Below are 21,791 nucleotides of genomic sequence, written 5' to 3' on the forward strand. Positions count from 1 at the left end.
CATGATTGAGACAAGGGGTGCATACAAATGGAATGGACTCATAAATAAGCAATTTTCCACTGCCAGTACATATTTGCACAAATGCATCCTTTGCCTCAAATACAACTGTAATGGCTTCTTTCTGGTACATAGTCAGACTTTCAATATTAAATTACAAAGATCCTTTTGAAGTCAATTTCCTCTGTCATTTATGGCCAATGTACAATGCACCACTGTTACACATGACTGGTTTGTTGGTATTGCATACTAAGGGAATAAACTCATGAAATCCAATAGATATCACCAAAGCTAAGCAATGAAATGTCTGATCAATCCGACAAGGTATATATAACATACCAGAACCTTGGCTAGTGAGGATAATCCTGCTGAAGCACCATGTAGCCAATATAATCAAATATGGTACTCTAGGTGGCCCGAGTGAGTGAAATATGGTACTCTAGGTGGCCCAAGTGAGTCAAATGTGATACTCTATGTGGCCCAAGTGAGTCAAATATGGTACTCTAGGTGACCAAGCGAGTCAAATGTGGTACTCTAGGTGGTCCAAGTGAGTCAAATATGGTACTCTATGCAGCCCAAATGAGTCAAATATGGTACTCTAGGTGGCCCAAGTCAAATTTGGTACTCTAGGTGGTCCAATTGAGTCAAATATGGTACTCTAGGTGGCCCAAGTGAGTCAAATATGTTACTCTAGGTGGCCAAGTGAATCAAATATGGTACTCAAGGCTACCAACGAATCAAATATGGTACACCAGGCTGCCCAATAGAATTAACTATGGTATCACAGATGGCCCAATCTAATCAAATATTGTGCTCTAAATGGCCCAATATAATCAATAATGATACTCTAGGCTGCCAAAAGAATCAAATATGGTAAACTAGGCTGCCAAATGAACCAAATATGGTACTCTTGGCTGCCAAAAGAATCAAATATAGTACACTAGGCTGCCAAATGAATCAAATTTGGTACAATAGGCTATCAAAGAATCAAATATGGTACACTAGGCTGTAAAATGAATCAAATATGGTACTCTAGGCTGCCAAATGAATCAAATATGGTACTCTAGGCTGCCAAAAGAATCAAATATGGTATGATAAGCTGCCAAATGAATCAAATATGGTACAATAGGCTGCCAAATGAATCAAATATGGTACACTAGGCTGCCAAATGAATCAACTATGGTACAATAGGCTGCCAAATGAATCAAATATGGTACACTAGGCTGCCAAAAGAATCAAATATGGTACACTAGGCTGCCAAATGAATCAAATATTGTACTCTAGGCTGCCAAATGAACCAAATATTGTACTCTAGGCTGCCAAATGAACCAAATATTGTACTCTAGGCTGCCAAATGAACCAAATATGATACTATAGGTGGCTCAGCTTGCCCAATAGAATAAAATATGGTACTCTCTGCAGCCCAACAGAGTCAAATATGGTATTCAATATAGCACAATAAAATCAAATATAGTACTCTAAGATGCCAAAATGGTGGCAGTTGACACATTGCAATGCTGTGGAAACCAACGACCATTAAGTGGGTGGCTTTCTATACTGGCACATTTCAGATCTGATGACTGAACCCAGTATTACATGGATGCAAAGTGAGCGAGTTACCACTATACAATACAAACACATGTATTGAATAAGAAAACAAATAAGTAACAAAATTAGCCCTCCATATCTTACCATGTATTAGTATAGTGGTCTGTTGAAATGATAGTCAAATGAGAAGAGCTGTTAACATCAATAGACCACTATGAACAGCTGAAATCTAACACAAAATGCAATCAATAATTACAAACATTTAACCAGGTCTAGACAGTGTTGAAAACAGACCCTGATTTTGTATATCACTTGTCCCTGATTTTATTCCCATCTCAAGAATATGCATGGATAAGGGTTTTCATCATTGGGCGTGGTCTTTTCTACCTCAGACCACTCCATGCCAAAGCCTGAGCTGTTAAGATTGACAGTTATTACTTAGGCATGTTCTAAAATCAATACAAAACAGCTAAATCCTACAAACAATAAATGATAATCCATCACTAAATTCATCCAAATACAGTGAAAAAGGGTCTGCTGAAAACAGTATCTCACCCATCAAAGGTATAATCATGATGCTGTCACTATTGTTTATGTGATGGAAACGAGAAATCCTAGCATCCTAGCATATTAGGGTGCAAATGTTTGTTTATGTGATGGAAATGGGAAAATCCTAGCATATTAGGGTACAAACTTTTGTTTATGTGATGGAAACAGGAAATCCTAGCATCCTAGTATATTAGGGTACAAACGTTTGTTTATGTGATGGAAACAGGAAATCCTAGCATCCTAGCATATTAGGGTACAAACTTTTGTTTATGTGATGGAAACAGGAAATCCTAGCATATTAGGGTGCAAACTTTTGTTTATGTGATGGAAACAGGAAATCATAGCATCCTAGCATATTAGGGTACAAACTTTTGGTATGTAGTAACATCATGATCTTTTACTTCTAAATTTACAGTATCCAACTAATCTGGGTTACGAATTCTGCACTCAAACAAGCACAGTGCAGATCCCATTGTTTCACCTGCATTCTTTTGCTGTTGAATCCCACAATGACAATAAAACTTCAACACAATACTTTAATGTTGACAAAATGCAAACACTGTAGAGAAATGAAAAACCCGTGTCTCACCACACCTTCTTAGATGAGACAAAAATTTATTTGTATTAGTTTGTACTGTATAGACCTTTATGTTCCATAAACCCATTATGAATTTTCACTTCAAAAGACTTGTATAGCCATTGTGGATATTTATCAACAATTACCTGGTAAAACTGATCAACTGGCATGTTGAGTCTTTCTGATGTCCAGTCCCGAGTCACTTCTATCTCTTCTTTTTCACTAAGCCAGATTAGCTCCTGTGTTGCTGACTGAACAAAATCTAGAAGTGACTCAAGGCACTTCAGTCGACGAGATGAGGTATTCTACAAAAATAAAGCACTACCGTAATTTTCAAACCTCTGAAATACACTCACATGTATACAGCCACCAAATGAATTTTGAATTTGTTTTTTCTTATGCTAAATATGCATAAATGTGCAATACTGAGAATTAAATCAACAAATCATTTCAATTATACTAATATTAATAATACATTTTTAATTTCTTTCTTCCAAAGAGGATGAAAAATGTTTTTTTTAAATTTATCAATTGTTTATCATTAATATCTGATTTTTTTATATTGTATTTATGAAATGATCAAGTTTGAATACATTGTTATCCTCAATTAATTTTTCTGAATAAGGACACAAAATTGACTTTTAATGTCACTGTTATAGTTTCCAAAATAAAAGACATCTTAATCTTTGCCTGATACCAACTTCCCAAATGCCTGTTCAAACTGTCACAAGTTAAATGCAAAGTGCATGATACAAGGCAATGTAACACAAAAACGAGTACTTCAAGCTGCACATGATACCGTGCCAAATCAGAGGGTTCTTCATGAAGCTAAGGAAAACAATTGTCATCTAAAATTAAACTGTCATTCAAAACTTTAATGCATATTCAAATTTTTTGTTGTTGTTTGAACCCATGACCTTGGTGCAACTTACCCCAAAAAGCAGGGATTCATCTTTGAGTTAAGAAGAACAGAAATACCAAGTTACATGCATGTCTATTCACTAGAACTCAAGCGATCAACTGGAAACGAAAATGTCCACCTGCACAGATGAACAATTATATTACTCTACAACTTTCATCAATTGGGAGAATATACAAGTTCTGAAAACAATAACTCATCCAATTTACTTACTGTAAGGAGTGAAAAGGCCACTTCTACTCTTGAGAGCCACTCAGTGTACAGTTTCTGTTCCTCTGTTGACAGATTTCTCTGAAACAAAATAGATCATTTGAATTAAATGATGTAAGGTTTTGTAATACTTCTGCACTGTGCTTGTATAAATTTGAAAAAGGGTCATGTTTAAGCACTATGTTCTGCTTAAACACTGTGTATTTGTATGATGCATTGTAATTGTATGATGCATTGTATCTGAATGATTTGTACACAACTACTGATCAATAAAAAGAGTACTGTATATGACACACCCACTAATAGTCCTTGGTGTAGGTACTAGTAGCATGGTTGAAACTCTGGATTATTGACTAATGGATCTCGATGACCTTGACCACTGGTCAAGGTATGTGGTCCTCAATTAAGCTTAATGCACAGAATCTGATCATATCTGACCTTTAGACCTTAAAAGTTTGGTCTAGAAACTTACTCGAAAACAAAAGTTATTCTGCCACTCACAATTTTCTCTTAAGCCACAGTGATTTTGACCTTTAACCCCCAAATCAAATAGCCTCTTTCATATCATACGTGCAGGTCCTCCATAGAATTTGGACAAGGTAAATGATCTATAACTCAAGTTGTCATGCAAAATATAATTCATCTATCATGCTCAATGCTCTGACCTTTATCCTTTTAAACCCAAAATTAATTAGCTTTGAGGGTACATGCTAAAGAACTGAAATTTTTCTGCAGAAATCATTTTTCTTCTTTCAGGCAGAGACCTTTCCTCTGATCTTCTGACCCCAAAAACTTAAGATTTCTTCCATACCCTAAGTGCAACCCATCCACAAAACATGGTAATTTTCGATGGTGAGAACATTGGTCAATTTCCAGAAACCATTTTTATCCCATCAGAAAATGACCCTGACCATTTTTCTAATTCAGTTGCAGTGACCTTGAACATTCACCACAATATTCACCCCAATATTGAGTGGCTTATTTCTTATACCCCATGCAAGCCATTCAGAAAGTTTGGATAAATGTAGATGGTGGACAACTTTAGTTATGCAGAAAAAATTCTACTATCAGTCTTTTGAACTCATGCCATTCATAATACTGCTTGGTAAATACAGATGGTAGATAGCTAGAGTCAGTGAGCAAAAAAAGCATTTAACACAAGATCCTTTGCCTTAAGGAGGTCATATTAAAAAATGTCCCCAGAACTGACAGATGCTCCACTGGCCAAAAAAAGTTCCAGGAATTCAGTCACTGTTACTTTTGAACCGCTGAACATTAAAATCAGCTTTAGAATAATATCAAGATCTTCAAATTAGGTGTTGTGTTGGATATAATGAAAGTCAGATTGGCATAATTTTCATTTATAAACCAGCTAGATATCATAACAAGTCTTTTGGTGCTGATATGACCAACCTTTCAGTAGCAATAAGATTTTCAAGGTACTGACTATGGTGGCCACATTGGATGTCCGATTTTCATTTTCATATAAGACCAACCAGACCATAGGAACATTATCACCACCAGTCACAATTAACTAGTCTGTTCTTGTTGATTCTTTCTCCCACCCCCAGCCTCGAAGCTGGTAGAAACAGATTTACCTTGTCTGTGATACATCGATCCACCTCCTTCCTAAATGCTAGAATCTCCTGGTGCTCTTTAAGATGTTGATCAAGTGTCTGCTGCACAGAGTTCATGTCACTACCAAAGTCGGTCCCCTCCAAAGATGCCTGCTTGGCCTCAATCCAATGAAGACACTCTTGTACATGACGGAATGCAGGGTTTGTTTCAATCAGACGCACCTCTGTCAAAACTTCTCTGCGTTTTGTTGTTGTCATTTCCTCCTCAACATATGATTTGGACAAAAGTTTCTGAACAACATTACTTATGAGAGCTGTTCTCAACTGAGATACCCGTGTCTGGAGAGTAGAGACTCTGAAATATGTAAACAGATGTACAGTTATGCTTGGCTTCATAAAATGCACAATGCATAATAATTACTGTAAAGAGAAAGTATAAACTGGAATCATGTAACTATGCTATAGAATGTTCCTGCCAATATCATACAAATTTAGTGAAAAGACTTAAGTCAAACGAACTAAAACTCAATTAAATCTGAGCAGAAAACATTAAAAACAAAACTTGACAATGGTATTAAAAATATAAAGCCCATAACAATTCTGCGTTGAATTTAAAGTCCTTAAAAACTGATGGGTGGAAAATAAAGGGAAAAGTTCTGAGTCAAACAGAGGGTCATAACTCCATACAATATTGCCAAAAGATGGAAAATATGACTGACCTCAAGGTAATAGAATGTATGTGTGTATGTGTTTGTGTGTGACTTGGATTTTTAACGTAGCTTTAACAATGTTTCAGTCATATTGCTACGATGTCTGCAGTGTGACAGTGTATCGTGATGTCTAGCACAGGGGCACCATGCCAAAGACATGTAGCATGATGTCCCACCTAGTCACATTATCCTGACACCAGGCCGACCAGTCCTATCACTAACTTCTTAATGCTGTGCACCAAGCGAAGCAGCTGTTAATAAAAATTTTGCAAGTCTTTGGTATGACTCGACCGGAGATCAAACCTCCCGCATCCGAGGCGGACACTCTAACCACTAGGTAATAGCCTTGTACTAAATTTCATTTCAATCAGTTAAGTCATTCCAACATGGAAATGAAAGTGAAAGCAAATTTTAACTCAAACAGGAATAATAACATTAAATTATTCAAGAAAATGGTAAAAATCAAAACTTTCAAACATTTTTTGAATGTAAAACCTTGTACTAAATTAAATTTTGAGGAAAAACTTCCTTCAAAAGTTATAGAGATGAAAGTGACAATTATAATGAACATGACAGAACAAGACAGTACATTGAGGGGATGCTAAAATAGGCAAGCTATCTGCAAAGATTAATCCAGATCTACAATTTGGTTCTGAAGTTCTTGTGTTGTGCAGAAAATATTTGTCCTCTTTCAGGAACAGTTATCTTTACCTTCTGACCCACAAAGGCTTCTCCCTTAATCAAGCCACACACAAAGTTTGGTAAAGGCTAATGTTATAGGCTAATATGTGGAAATGAAAAAACAAAAGACAAACATATCACATAGGTCAAATATATGCACCTCTGGCAGATATATACAAGTGTAAAATTTTCATCAACGAGGCTTATTGGTTCTGTTTATTATTGGCATTGTTTTTGTAAGTTTACAATGACAGCTTCTGGTAAAAATATAAATCCCTGTGGAAAGAGCTGAGCTGTCAACAATCTGTAAAGGCAAGTGCCCAAGACCACTCAGGCCCCTGATGGTAACAGAACCGACAGACCTCAGTCCTGAATATATGATGGCCTCTACATAGGAAAGGAAGGCATAGTTGTATTCTTAATATATATGTATTAAAGTCAAATTTGCATTGCATTCTCTGCCCATGAATAGAAATGTTTTAATAAAGCAACATGGTGGCTATAATACAGTGAGCCTTTGGAGAAATAAAATACCTCAAATTTGATAATATACTGTTCACTGGCCCTCTCAGCCAGCAGAATGGTTTTAAAAATCTGAGAGAGGCAGAGGAACTTGGGCATTAATTAGGGTAAATAAATCAGTTTCAAGGTCTGACAGTCATCTACTCAATCACCTGGTTCTGAATGGGGGTGAAACATTCCTTAGTTTGTGTTCCAACTACAATCGTTTTTCTCTTGCTCAAAAATGCAGCTTTGTCTGGAAATTTTATCTACTGCTAAAAATTACTAAAAAGTTTGAAAATATGTCAATTAGTAAACTAGAGAGTCTGGTTATTGGGAATAATAAAGGTACACAATCGACTTAATCATCTGAAAAGTGAACAATTGAAAACAAAGATTATACCACTATGCTGTGCATTCAGTTCACACAAGGATAATGTAAATATCACACAGTTGCAATCTCATAAAAGAATTTGCTCAAAAACTATAAAGGTTTGCAACCTAGTATTCTCCCACCTTTTCTGTAGCTGATCTGCAGTAGGATATTTTCCATCCTGAAGAGCATGTATGTCCCTCATGAGACTCTTGACAGTTTCATCAATATTTTTCAAAGCTCGATCAAGGGCATCACAGTTACGTTTGGCTTCAAAGGGATGGATCACATCTACATGCCTTTCCTCGTCTCCAATTCTACGTCCCAAGTCATCCAAGCTGTCTTCTGCATGGCGAGCTTCTCTATTAATTTTCTCTGCCAGACGCTGTAATCTTTCCAATCTGAAGAAATGAGAAGTAACTATTTAAAGTGTGAAATTACTGTGACTAAAGTAATGAAAACAACTATTGCTGGTTATGTTGTGGGAAATGGTAAACTTGATCTTGGGCTTTTGAACCCAAAATCATCAGGCTATTGCACTCATCAAGGGCAACCCACCCATGAAACTGAATACACCTGTGAAATTTAACACACCCATAAAACTGAATACACCGGTCCCTCTATTGAGCAATCATGTTCGATGGGGTCCAAAATGATAGACCATAAATGAGGGCACAAGATACGCTGAGACCTCTGAAAAATTAAAGGCATAGGCATCAACAGTGAGATGGGAGGGGGAGGGGTTTAAGTGGTTGAATGATCAATTAATAATGGCAATGTATATAATTGTCAATAAATATATTTTTAATGAAGTTCTACTTTTTATGTGATACAAAAGACTATATAACATAATACCATGTTGGTCAACTTTAAATTGATTGTAACAGTGATATCAATACTTCCACAAGCTGGAGATAAAAACAGTCAGTACTTGATTATGTTCTTCTGGAAGGGCCTGCAGGACATACGGTACATGTATAACAATTGTATGGAAAATGAGAACAAGTCTGGAAATGGGTGAAGATAAAATAGAGTATAGGGGCGCTCACTGGTTATTATATATTTTTAAAAGAGTGACCTATGTAAGGTGAAGCTATTTGCATTTGAAACATGTACTGTGGATAGAATGTTGGCATACCTGTATGTTACTTTCATGTAATGTGGCTGACATTTCTTTGGATATTGTACTTCTGGAAACTGTACATGGTCTAAGCACACTGCTAAATAAAATGACTGCTCCCTTATGCTAAAAACAATCACCCTGAATTAGTCTAAAATACACTATCTTTTAGCACCTATTAAAATTGGAAAAATGAATTTTGCCCAACTAGACAATACCACCTTCTGAAAGTGCAATGGATGAATTACCAAATATATAAAATGTAAAAAAAGTTATCAGCTCCTTTTTTTTTACAATTTACTTTTGAAGTCCAGGGAGTGAAAATGACCAAGTGGAGCTAGTAGTGCACATCTGGAGTAAGGCCAAGCTGTATACTCTATAACCCATATTACACCCATCAATCATACACCAAAATAAAGAGAATTAAAGGTTCATTGAATTATACCTAAGATATACAAGGTCTTTCTTAAACAGCCAGTATAACCAGTGAAGAAACCTGGGGAAAGTCTTTTTCTTTACAATTCTAACCCTATGCAATATGCAAAACTGTAGAGCGCCATACTGAAGAGTATGTATTGGTTTGGCTGGCCAGGATTGGTTGATAATGAAAGTTATTTTCAGGGAAAAAGAATCTTTTGAGAGCTTATCCTAGTTGTAACAGAAACAAAACAGATATATTGTTTTATTGATGGAATTTCAGTCCTTTAACAGTCTTGAGCTTGGAACACTCATTACTAAAATTAGCACCTGACTCTTTGGTGTGGAATTGATGTGTGATCTAGATTTTTAACGTAGCTTTATAAAAAATTCAGTCATATTGCTATCATGTCTGCAGTGTGACATCATGCCGCAGACAGGTAGCATCATATCCCACCCAGTCACATTATCCTGACACCCGGCCGACCAGTCCTATCACTAACCTCTTAATGCTGAGCGCCAAGCGAGGCAACTGTTTGTACCATTTCTGTAAGTCTTTGGTATGACTCAGCTGGGCATCGAACCCATGACCTACCACATCGTAGGCGGACGCTCTAACCACTAGGCCACCGGAGCGGTTGGTGTGGAATTGAAAGCACATTTCAAACACATGTAGGTCCAGAAAATGCCGAGCTAGTGTCCTTTTCTCTACACAGAAGCTGTTATCCAGGTTTCATCTATACTGATAGATATATGTCTGATCATGAGCACTCAGAAATTTAAAGTTACTGAATTTTTAATATCATGGTGTTTGCATAGGTTTACTATGTATGGGAACTGAATCAGTACAGTGAGTCATGTAGACAGCTACAGCAATACAGGTACTCAAAAATGAACTAGCTGTATATTGATAACATCAATAGAACTCAAATTACCATATCTACAGACTTTAAGAGGAGTCCAACTGCAAAGACCCAGATCTGCCATAATGCACTAGCAGATCTGGGTTTGTGCCGTTTGTCATGAGTAATCAGTAGAATAAAGAAAACAGACCCTGATCTGCAGGCACATTATGCTATGACAGATCAGGATCTTTGTTGTTTGCAGTTTCACTCGACTTATAAATGAGGACATGATGTATTATGCAAAATGTTTCCTCAGTCCAAATACAGTGACTTTGACCTCTGGCATACAGGTACCAAAATCAACAGTCAATAGGCTTCTTCTGAACAAGTAATAAATCTAAAAGGGAAGTTATTTTGTGGTAACCATTTTTATTTGGCCACTCAGCAACCTTGACCTATGACATTTGGACCACAAATCAATGGGCTTCTTTGCAACATATCTTCAAGAATCAGAAAAACTAGAGTTACTGCATGGAACATGTTTTACTTTCTTTGGTCACAGTAATCGTGACCAAATGGTACCAAACCATCTTTACCAAATTACCAAAACATCTTGACCAAATGGTACCAAACCATCTTGACCAAAAGGTACCGAACCATATATCTCATTCATAGCAAACTTTATGTACATGACAACTGAGAAGTTACCATTTACCTCTCAATACAGATGAAATCACATGGGATAAACAATAGATCCTTATGTCCAAGTGTTCCCTACTTGGTTTCTATAATGCCAGGAATATGATGGACTCTCTTCATCCATGATATTACATTATTTAACAAAGATATTGATAGCATGTACTTGCTATGCATCTCTGCTATCTGCAATTTAACTCCCACCCCTTACATATTGCAAACACATAAAGATGAAGGTGTTCTGCAAAATCTTGTTTAATTTGGCTCCAAAACCAACAGGCTTACCATAAAGATTGTGTGAATAAGCATTATTTTATCTGCATTTAAGGGTGACAGTATGCATTTCAAGTATTTTGGTGAAAGTAGTACAAAAATTTGAGTGCCCGATCATTTCATGGAATTTTATGTAATCTGTCCTCCAGCTCACAATCATTTTAACTAATATATTTTGTAAAATTACGCAGAAATTAAAAAGAAGTGCTAATTGCAATTAGCTAGGGCTGACCTTGTTTACCAAACCAATAGTGGATTAGCAATTTGTATAACAAGTAAACTTGGCATATTTCACTCAGCTGAGTCACATGCTACCAATTACTTAAGGGAATTTTACTGTCTTATTTGATGGTCTCATTTATTTAACTAATGATAATTTTTAAAAATCTTTCTGACTGATATAGTTGTATGATGATCAATGTGTTCTGTGAACTAGTTATAAATCTTCTTAGGATTATCCAACAACAATTACAGTAATAAGAGGGCCTTTCATTGTAATATACAAGACAATACATATTCTACCTACTTCGCAAGATGCTTGCTCCACATCTGTAATAAATGCATGCAAAATGAGTCTTCATAAACAAATCGGCAGAAAAGTTAATAGAGGCAGTTCAGAAGTTTTTGATATTTTTTATGACTGCATTAAACTAGAGTTAACTCGAAAGATGAAACCAGTGTTAAACACCTGTTGGTCAAACTAATGTTAAATAACTGATGATCAAACTAGCATTAAAATCTGATGATCTTTGGTGCTGTGAGTGTACAAGTGTCTAAGGCCCTTGCCTTTACAGATCACTAACATCTCACCTCTGTCTGAGTGGGTGCGAGTCTTGGGATGCCCAAAATGGGTGTATGAGAAAACTTGCCACTAGCTTCCCACATGTCAGTGGTTCTTCCCAGGGTTTTCTCAGGTTCTTCCTCCACCAAATATACTGGCCATCATCTACTGAAAAATGGCATTAAACCACAAACCTGATGATCTCTGCTTGCAATGTTCTCTCTCGCTCTTGCATCGCCAACTCAAATCTGTTCCACAACCGTTTTATGTTTTCTGGGTAAAGGCTTTCATCTATACCCGTTGGGGAAGCACCACGAGTCTGAAACCACAACAGTTGAATAAAGTCTACAACTCACAGAATTAATTTCATTACATCACAATGGAACCATAAACTTTTAATAACATAATCTAAATTCATGTTCAATATATGTCTTCCATGTAGAATTAAATTTTATTTCCCACAATGCATCATACAATTATCATATCTGTTATAAGAGCCAGCACTACCTCTGTCCAGTTAGTAAGATTTAGTTTTGTGAAAAGTCTATGTGGGTCAGCATGATAGAACCAGAAAATCAAACTAGTAGATTTAAACACTTTCATCAGTAGATTAGTTGCTAAACCATAAGATTTATTATCGACATTAACTGTATGTGCTTTACCGGTAATGGGGCTAAGCAGAAACAAGTGGATTTATTTTACTTAAATTGTATCATCTTCACACTATTATAAAATAGCAAGGTTTCAACATGAATAAGTTGGAAATGGAAAATATTAGAACAGTATATACTTAATACTAGACAGTATGTTATCAATTAGGTGAAAATGGAATTGTTGTATATATATAGTTCACTGCAAAGATTTTTTAAATCAAATCCACAAACATTTTTAGTTTACTTCACAAGATCGCTGACTGGTAACCACTGATGACATTCACTGTGATTATAAAGTTTTGCATTTAGCCAGCTCTCATTAGTTTTGGTCCAGATTTTCCCTCGAATTGCATTTCGCAAAGATGGATAATATAGTCAATGTGGCAATGACAAAACAACTACGCTCTGCCTGCAAAGACATCCAAACTTCAGTTTTGCATGGCAAGATTATTAAGGCTGCTGACTGTCAAGCAAACTCTTCGAAGCTTAGTTCCCTCCAATGAGAAACTTTTCAAGCTGGACTTGACAGATGTATTCCCAAGTCTCATATTTGTTAGCTGGTAGTTCTTTAGCACTGGGGAAAGCGCAAGGTTCATTATTTTTACATAAACTGATCAAAATGAGCTGTCCTTAAATATTCCTCTAAAAAACATTCTGAACAATGCAGTTACAACAATACCACCCACTCCCAATATTAACTTGTGTTTCTGCTGAAATCTTTTTTGGTTCGTCTTTTCTTTTTATCTCACTTCTGCCAAAGGTCAAGCCATCATGGACCACCCTTGATCCCTTTATTACTTGTAACACCTAATAAAACATCCCACATCTGGCCATAAACCCTCCAAATGCATAAAAATACCATTTCAAACACAATTTTGTTTTAAAAAATCTTATTTTTCAAAAGTGGCAGATTTCACCTACAAGACGATAAGCACGGCAGACTGCCTTTAAAACAACATTTCTGTATTACCTCCAATACAATCATATATATGGGTTAGGGTTTACTCTTATGAATAGTACTGAGGTACAGAGATTATTTCCATTTGATAAACACAACAAGTAATATCTTCTTTTAATGCAATGAAACTTTACAACTTGAAGATAAAATTACCCTACCTTCTTTATCAATCTTTACACATACTAGCAGATTTGCTTTTCTGAGCAAAGAAGGGATCATTTTGTCTCTCGATGCCTGAGTAAGGGTAAAAGTGTGTAAACCCATCCAAGGGTAAAACTATGAAAAAAAACATCTAAGGGCACAAATGTGTAACCCTATAATTAGTAAAGTATGAAACTAAATGGAATGACTGGAATTTGGCTGTGTTTTATACATGTTAAAACTCTTGATTTACTGGGGACAATTAGAGGGGCTTAACCAAGAAGTTGTGGGAAACTAGGATTTCAAACACTATACATGTGTTAGTCAAACATAAACACTCCAGCATAGCTTCTGAGGAATGACCAAAATGCAAAGTAAAATGATGGAAGATGGACAGATGGATGGGCATTCAGATATAAGGATTAAAATTGGGTAACACTAAATGCACTGTAAATGGAATGACTGGAATTTGGCTGTGTTTTATACAGGTTAAAACTCTTGATTTACTGGGGACAATTAGAGGGGCTTAACCAAGAAGTTGTGGGAAACTAGGATTTCAAACACTATACATGTGTTAGTCAAACATAAACACTCCAGCATAGCTTCTGAGGAATGACCAAAATGCAAAGTAAAATGATGGAAGATGGACAGATGGATGGGCATTCAGATATAAGGATTAAAATTGGGTAACACTAAATGTACTGTGAAGTGTCAAATTTTGAATTGCAGTAAACTTTAAAGTTTAATGCATTGAGCATTAAATTTTATTGCATTTAAGCCAGAAAAGTCTTTGTGAAGGGTCACCTCAACCTTTCTTCATTCATCTCCCCCATGTCAGTGTAAACTTCAAAGGGACAGCATTCCAACTCAGTGAAACTGACCAGGATATCTTAACACGGTCCTTAGAAAGTAAACGTGAGCTACCAACCCTAACCGCTTGGTAGAAACCTATGTCCACATATCATTTTTTCAAAGGGAAATTGTTATGCACCATTGTCCCCAGATTCCAAGATGTCTAAACCTGACGAAAGGAATTTTTTTTTGGTGGAAAAATTAGGGACCTCTGCCTATGATTCGGCAGAATAAATTAAGGCATACACTTTTTAAGCAATTAGACTTTAAAGTGATGACCTTAGTCAAAATTCTTTAGTCTGAAATTTCCTTAAGAGGAAAGTAGTCGGCTTCGTGGGAGGACTAAAGAGGATAGTGCTTTCCTTGTTAAACAAGAAAGGGACCAGGTGGCCATCTTGTAAAAAGAAAGACAGGTTTTAGCACTAGGATGCACAAGCTTTGAATGATAACAGCAATAAGGTACGCAGTTTTAGTTTCACATAATATTCTATTATTTGATTGTTTGTTTTATGCAAATGTGTTTTCTATGACTAGGTTTCCATATTATGTATCGTTTATTCAATTTCATGGAAATGTGATGATGCTAGAGTTGTTATGCAATTTATTTTATTCAATTTCATGGAAATGTGTTGATGCTAGAGTTGTTATGCAATTTTTTTTTCTCTTCAATTTCATGGAAATGTGTTGATGCTAGAGTTGTTATGCAATTTACCTTTTAATTTTACAGTTATTAGTTCACTGGTAGAATTGATTGCATGCAATCCAAATGTTCATATGTGTAGGATTTCACAGGGTTATACAAAATAACTTCCTTTGTTTGTTAGGACAATACAGACTATCATGAGTTAACAATAATTACCTAATTATATCTGATTTTGTAATGTTTAAATAATCTTGTATGTTAAGGATTGCTGTGAGTTACAATTTGTGAATTTCATTCAATAGTAATTGAACATGAAGTAGCATATGTAAAAGAATATGGTAATATTCAATAGACGCTCAAGTGGTAATTTAAGACCTGCCATTGGAAGTGAGGTCAATGTCCTACCGTATTAAGGAAGAATTTATGCAGTGTGTGGATAGCCAACATGCTCTGAGTAACGTGAGGGAATTTTATGTACATCTAGAGAGTGGGGTATACAGAAATTATGGGGTAATTTTGTCCTTTGAGGAACAGCTTTCTGGGAGAGAGACGGGACAGTCTGAAGACAAAAGACCAAGGATTAGGAGGGCACGGTCAGAATAAAAGGACCAGAAAGTCCATGAAGGGGCAAAGTAAAGAGCTTAGGAAGGATGAACTAGGAGATACTGATATATGGTCAAGAGAGGAAGGTGATGCAAATCAATCATGGACATTGCGATCTTTTCACCTCTCATTATGATAATGAAATAAATCCAAATTGGACACTCCTGTTAAATTCTACTGATATAATCTAAATTGAATTGGAATTACCGTTATTAATTTGTTCTGATTAAATTTGTTATTTTATTGTCAAAGGGGGCTCGTATTGCTTTATTTCTCTGCAGTATTCTCGCTCAGTTCTCTGTTGAAATTCTATTCTTCTTTCACTCCCGCCAAGCTATAATATCAAGGGAGGTCATCCTCTACATAACGCCAGCCAAATCCAATTAACCACCCCTCTTACTAAGAGGGAGAGGTTACATGCACCTGTTGCATTCATCGTAAAGCAGAAAAAGTGCACAGAAATATTTAGCTGAATTGTTGAAGAATTCTTTACAGATTTTTGAAACCATTTCAAGTTTTTACACTTAATTTTCATCACTCTTTTGAAATCAGAAATATAAAAAAATCTGGCTTAAGAATTTAAATGCATCTTTGTTCTTCTATTGTACATATTGTTTCATCTACCTCAATGCTGTCAAAAAGATGGAAAATCTTCCCCTTCATATCAAGCCGTGGAGGGACATCCTCAATTCGAAACCTAGAAAACTCTGCGAGAAGTGCCTACAAAAAAAAGAAAATATGCTGGTCAGAATATGGTGCTGTAACAAAATAAAATCACTTTAACTCCTACTAAAATTTTTGGTTTGTGATGTAATTACATTACTCATCTACTGAATCATGCTGTAATTACATTCCTCCACTGTAACATAATTACATTCCTCACTGTAACATGTAACTACATTTCTCAACTGTAACATGATGTTATTACATTCCTCCAGTGTAACATGCCTCAGTGATGTCATTATATTCCTGCAATGTAACAGTGATGTAATTTGATTCCTCCAATGTAACATGCCTCAGTGATGTAATTACACTGCTTCAGTGTACCATTCCTCAGTGATGTAATTACATTACTCTTCCACTGTAACATGTCTCAGTATAAGACAGATTCTGTCATGGATCCCATTTTATCATTTAATAGTTTAGTGTGTGTGTGTGTGTGTGTGTGTGTTTGTGATTTGGATTTTTAACGTAGTTTAAATAGTTTAGTAGCACAATGTATTACCACTGTATGTCTATTACTGCTGCATGTATTAACATTTTTATTCAGTGAAGAAACCATGTGTAATAGCTAAATAACATGCATGTAAACATTTTTATTCAGTGAAGAAACCATGTGTAATAACTAAATAACATGCATGTAAACATAACACCAGTAAGATGCTGTGAATAGTAAAAAATTTAAAGAATAACTCCATTCAGGGTAAACAAAACAGTAAATTTGACTTACATCTACATATCTGGTTAAGCGATAAAATCCTCATTGTAGTATATTTAATTCCTTTTGTTTTGCAATCATGCTGTGCACAATGTCTTTTTACTCTTTATATCTCCAAGCATGAAGAATGCTTTCACTTGATAAAGTTTCTCACAAATCTATTATTGTAACATGTATTTTATTTGGTTGAACATCAAACAATTTGAAAGAGAAAAAAAAAATGCTAGAAATGATAGCATGCACTATAATATTGTGAGACTGTGTATTGTGGTGCCAAAAAATGATTTTAGATAAAACCTGTACAAACTAAAATTGTTAAAAACAACATAAATATTTGGGAAATATAATTCCATTTTCCCTGCATAAATCAGAAGAAAAAAAACTAAAATTTCCCCAAAACTAAATTTTACAAAATTTTAACATTTATTACAGTATAATAAGTTGTATCTGATGTTCTGAAAAACCTAACAATTATTTTCTATATATAAAATTTTTATGAACAAACATTGTAGAAAGAACCTGGCTATGCAAGGAATGGACTGATGAAAGTTTACATCTCGTGTGTAAACTGGAGGGTGAGTACTTGTTGTACTCAGTTGCTGATGCTGCAAGATACAACTTAAACTACCGTTTGCCATTTTAAATTACCCACAAAAATATAAAAAGAATCATGCAAATATCAGAGTAAAATGGAATAGAAAAAGTTAAAAATAAAAAATTAGGTGCATTAGAGTACTTGTAGACTGTCTGAACATTGCAAAAATAAAAGTAGTAGATTTCACAATTATGTCAAATAATTATATATCAAATTTATCTCAGAGAGAGAAAGAGATATTTAATCTCAGACTCCACTATGTTAGTGTATGTTTGTCTGTGTAATATATCATAGAATACATTAAACAATTCCCAAACCAGGATGTGAATGCAGTCTCTATATTAATGCAGACTGACAGATCTTTGAAAAACAAATGTTGCCAATGACTAAATAGATTTCAATACAATACTCAGTACTGCATCAATTATAATCTGAAGGCAAAAATAGTAAAAGGGAGGTAACGCATTTTCAAAACAAGGGAACTAACTCTTTTCAGGCTATAATTAGTAGAGATATTACACATCTTCAAAAAGTTTGCTCTAGGTGAAAAAATATGGGATGTATAAAACTAACAGATATATTACCATATAAATTTAGATATGTTTTTGACAATCTCATTCATGAAGATAATGAATAAACAGATACAAGTTTTGTTATTAAAAACTATTACTGAAAAGTTTTAAGGTCAGAAAGTCAAATGTATAAAATACCATTAAATATAATTAAGGTAACATGTGGAAAGCATTAATGGCCTATATTCAATTACTTAAACATACATTTTAGTCATTTAGTTCATTTAGAACCAGAAATAGTGCACAATGATCAAGCCATTAAACAATTTTTTAAAAAGAGTTGCAATTATGTAAATATTACATAATTGTTTCTAATATAAAAAGTTTGGTGTATAATGCAGCTGAAAACATTGCCCCATGTTAAAAGGTTCAAAGGTCATTGAACTTTAATTTTGAAAGCATGTTAGAGACCTAACATGCAATAGAACTAACAAACACATCAATCAAGCTGTGAGGTTAATATTATTATTATACTAATGATATATGTTAACACATCTGCAACATTAGATTTTAACAATCCATTTTTGTCTGGTTAAAAGCCATGCAAAAGCTTGATTTTTATATATACTGCGTTGTTCTAAATTTGAAAGCATCAAATACTATGATTTAAAAAAAATACTGCATTGTTCTAAAATTGAAAGCATCAAATATTAAAGTGATGTGCTTGAATATGTTTGTGCTAATACAGTAGAAACTGTCTTGACAAAACAGTAAAGTCTCTAATAAAGGTCATAATACTATATAATGAATAAATTTGTGCAGTGAGAATGTGGTCTCTCAAAACAGGTGGTCTCACATAGCAGTGGTCTTTCAAGACAGGTTTTACTGCATCTACCCAAGTAATTATATGTTTAAAATTTTTATTGTCTTTATTATTATTATTTTCACTATCTTTATTGTTATGATTATTGTTATTCTTTTAGTAATTGTAAAACAAGTATGTTCAAATCTTTTCTTTAAAACCTGCTTGAATAACTCTACCGGGATATGCTTGGTTCTTTATATGATACACACAAGTACCCACTCATTTATTATTTCTGCGCAACTTTGCATTGTTAAATCTCTTGTTGCAAATTGCCCCTAGTGATTCTAACATGCAGGAGACCAGAATGTTTTGTAGACTTTGCGATAAGTGTTTGTTCTGTATATTTTCTTCTTCTCCCATGACGAAGAGCCTGAAACGTTGGGAAACATTTTGAATTTGTGCAGTTATCAACTATTGTGTGTGTATGTGTGTGTGTGTGTGTGTGTATATATATATGTGTGTGTGTGTGTGATTTGTGGGATTTTAACAATTTTGGAACACATATGGAAGGGGGGTGTCTAACAATTTTTAGCACACATGTGCAGGAGAACTACTTATTAATCCTTACAAACAGCATACGTAGCCCCAAGTGGCCGAGTGGTCTAAAGCGCTCTCCATTATGGATCACTGCCATCTCGCCTCTGTCTGCGTGGGTTCAAGTCTAGGATTCAGCCAATGTGGGCATGTGAGAAAGCTTGCCAGTAGCTTCTCGTGGGTCGGTGGTTCTTCCCGGTGTTTCTTCCCGAGTTCTTCCTCCACCATTAATACTGGCCTCCATGCATAGCCTATTCTGTGCTGAAAAATGGCATTAAACCCCACAATAACAAACAGCATACTGAACTCATTGCATTTCTGTATATAAACTCTGCATTAAAATTTTCAATATGGTCTTAGAATTAACTAACCTTGACAACATGTGATTTTCAAAACTTTTAAAACAAAACTTTAACACAGTTTACAATGATAAAACAAGTATTCTGCATATACAGAGAAGACAATTCCTGGCATAGCTGACCCATAACATTATTATATTGAAGTGTTAGTAGATGGCAACCACTCAACATTCTTACTGGTGCTTCCAAATACTTTAACACAAAACTTCAATATTCTTACCGGTGCTGCCCCTGCCAAAGAAGTGACTATATTTCACCATGCGAGTGATAAACGCCCAAAAATGGAAATTTCTCAAAACCTGAACAATGAAAACATGACTATTCTTAAATGTTCAAATTTTACAGGTTTTACAATATTCATTGCAAATTTATTAACAAGATTTCTAAAATACTCCAAAATGCTATTTTACAGCTGTGTGAAGCTGATGGCTTATACCATACGTACCTTCATTTCCATGAGAGAAGTTGGGAAATCTCTCTGCATCATCATATCTGTGACGTCTTTGATCCAGGACAAGAGTTTAGCGGACAAATCCTTGTACTCTTCTACTTTTAGCTGCCTTTCCTGAAAACAAATAAATAAGAAAACTAATAAATAGGTAAATAAACAAGGTCCTTGCTTCTAATGTTTTATCAAAAGAAAAATAATCAAGTTGCAAATGTCTTTAAAGACAATGAAGCTTAGCAAAAAATTCAGCAAATACCATGTCGCATCTACTGTGCATAGTACAACAAGAACCATGAATTGCACATGATATGCAAGCAACAGTTTTACTACTTATTTATGCAGATAACTGTTTAGCTGAAACCATATTTTCCTTTTTCAGTTAATGACCTTCACTTTTAACTTCATAATTGATAGACTTATTCAATGCTCTTTGTACAAGGCATCCACAAAGTTTGGGCCAGTTTGTCACATTGAACAAATGTTATTATGTAGAAACCAGTTTTTTTCTCCTTCAGTGACCTTGACAATTGACCTTTTGTCCTAACCTCAAAAGCATTTTTCTTTAACCCAAGTGCAAGGCATCCACAAAGATTGGTTGAGACATGTCATGCATAAACCGTTCATATTTCTTCATTCACAATGACCTTTAGCGTTGGACTCCAAAATCAAAAATATGCTTCCTTACACCAATTGAAACTTAGTTCCAAAACTTGGGAACCAAAGATCATGGAAAAAGTTATTATGTAGTAAACATTCTTTCAACTAGTGGCATTGATCTTTGGCCTTAGTATATTTTAACAGTTAAACTCTTTCGTACTCCATGAACAAGCTATTAGAAAAGTCTGGCAACTGTTGATGGCAGAGAACTCAAGTTACTGTACAGAAACCCCTTTCCTTTTCAGTAACTGATGCTGACTTTCAAGCTTTTGAATCTGGAACTGCTATGATTTCCTCTTACCCCATGTGCAAACTATGTACAACATTAGTAACAGCAGATGGTGGACAACTAAGGTTATTGTGCAAAAATGAAACTGGCAACAAAGACAGACCAAGAACATCATAAAAAATACACTCAGTATATCAAAGCCTTGCTGATACCAAAGCAAGAAAAACAGGGTCTTCCATTGGTCACTGAGGTGATTAATATTTTAAATATATACATGCCTATAAATTGCATGACCATACATTCAAGTTTATTATGAACTGAGCTAAATGCAAAAACTTAATGGAACTACTGGATTGCAAAAAACAAGCCATAATAACCAAACTTTTGCCCATCGTGGTTAGTACCCTACACAAAAAAATGCATCTAGTAAGTCTCATAACTGTACTACAATGTTGTCAGAGAAGCAAATCTTGATGGATTTTTGTTGTTGTTATACAGTTTAACGCCATTTTTCAGCACAAGATAGGCTA

At 35.1% G+C, this 21,791-nt stretch overlaps 1 protein-coding gene across 1 annotated transcript in view; it reads right to left on the reverse strand.

Annotated features, from left to right (window-relative positions):
* The window catches only part of LOC149807465 (uncharacterized), a 496,731-nt gene that overhangs the window by 210,857 nt on the left and 264,083 nt on the right, over positions 1–21,791 (reverse strand). Inside the window, exons 11-17 of the mRNA XM_089956330.1 lie at positions 20,373–20,492; positions 16,249–16,344; positions 11,969–12,093; positions 7,786–8,043; positions 5,399–5,732; positions 3,804–3,881; positions 2,818–2,976 (exon numbers count right to left, since the gene is read on the reverse strand). Coding sequence (XP_089812456.1) covers positions 2,818–2,976; positions 3,804–3,881; positions 5,399–5,732; positions 7,786–8,043; positions 11,969–12,093; positions 16,249–16,344; positions 20,373–20,492 — 1,170 coding nt within the window. The remainder of the gene's footprint in view (positions 1–2,817; positions 2,977–3,803; positions 3,882–5,398; positions 5,733–7,785; positions 8,044–11,968; positions 12,094–16,248; positions 16,345–20,372; positions 20,493–21,791) is intronic.

This window comes from Sinohyriopsis cumingii, chromosome 1, assembly GCF_028554795.1.
Source record: "Sinohyriopsis cumingii isolate HCF-2022 chromosome 1, ASM2855479v2, whole genome shotgun sequence".
Taxonomy (NCBI): domain Eukaryota; kingdom Metazoa; phylum Mollusca; class Bivalvia; order Unionida; family Unionidae; genus Sinohyriopsis; species Sinohyriopsis cumingii.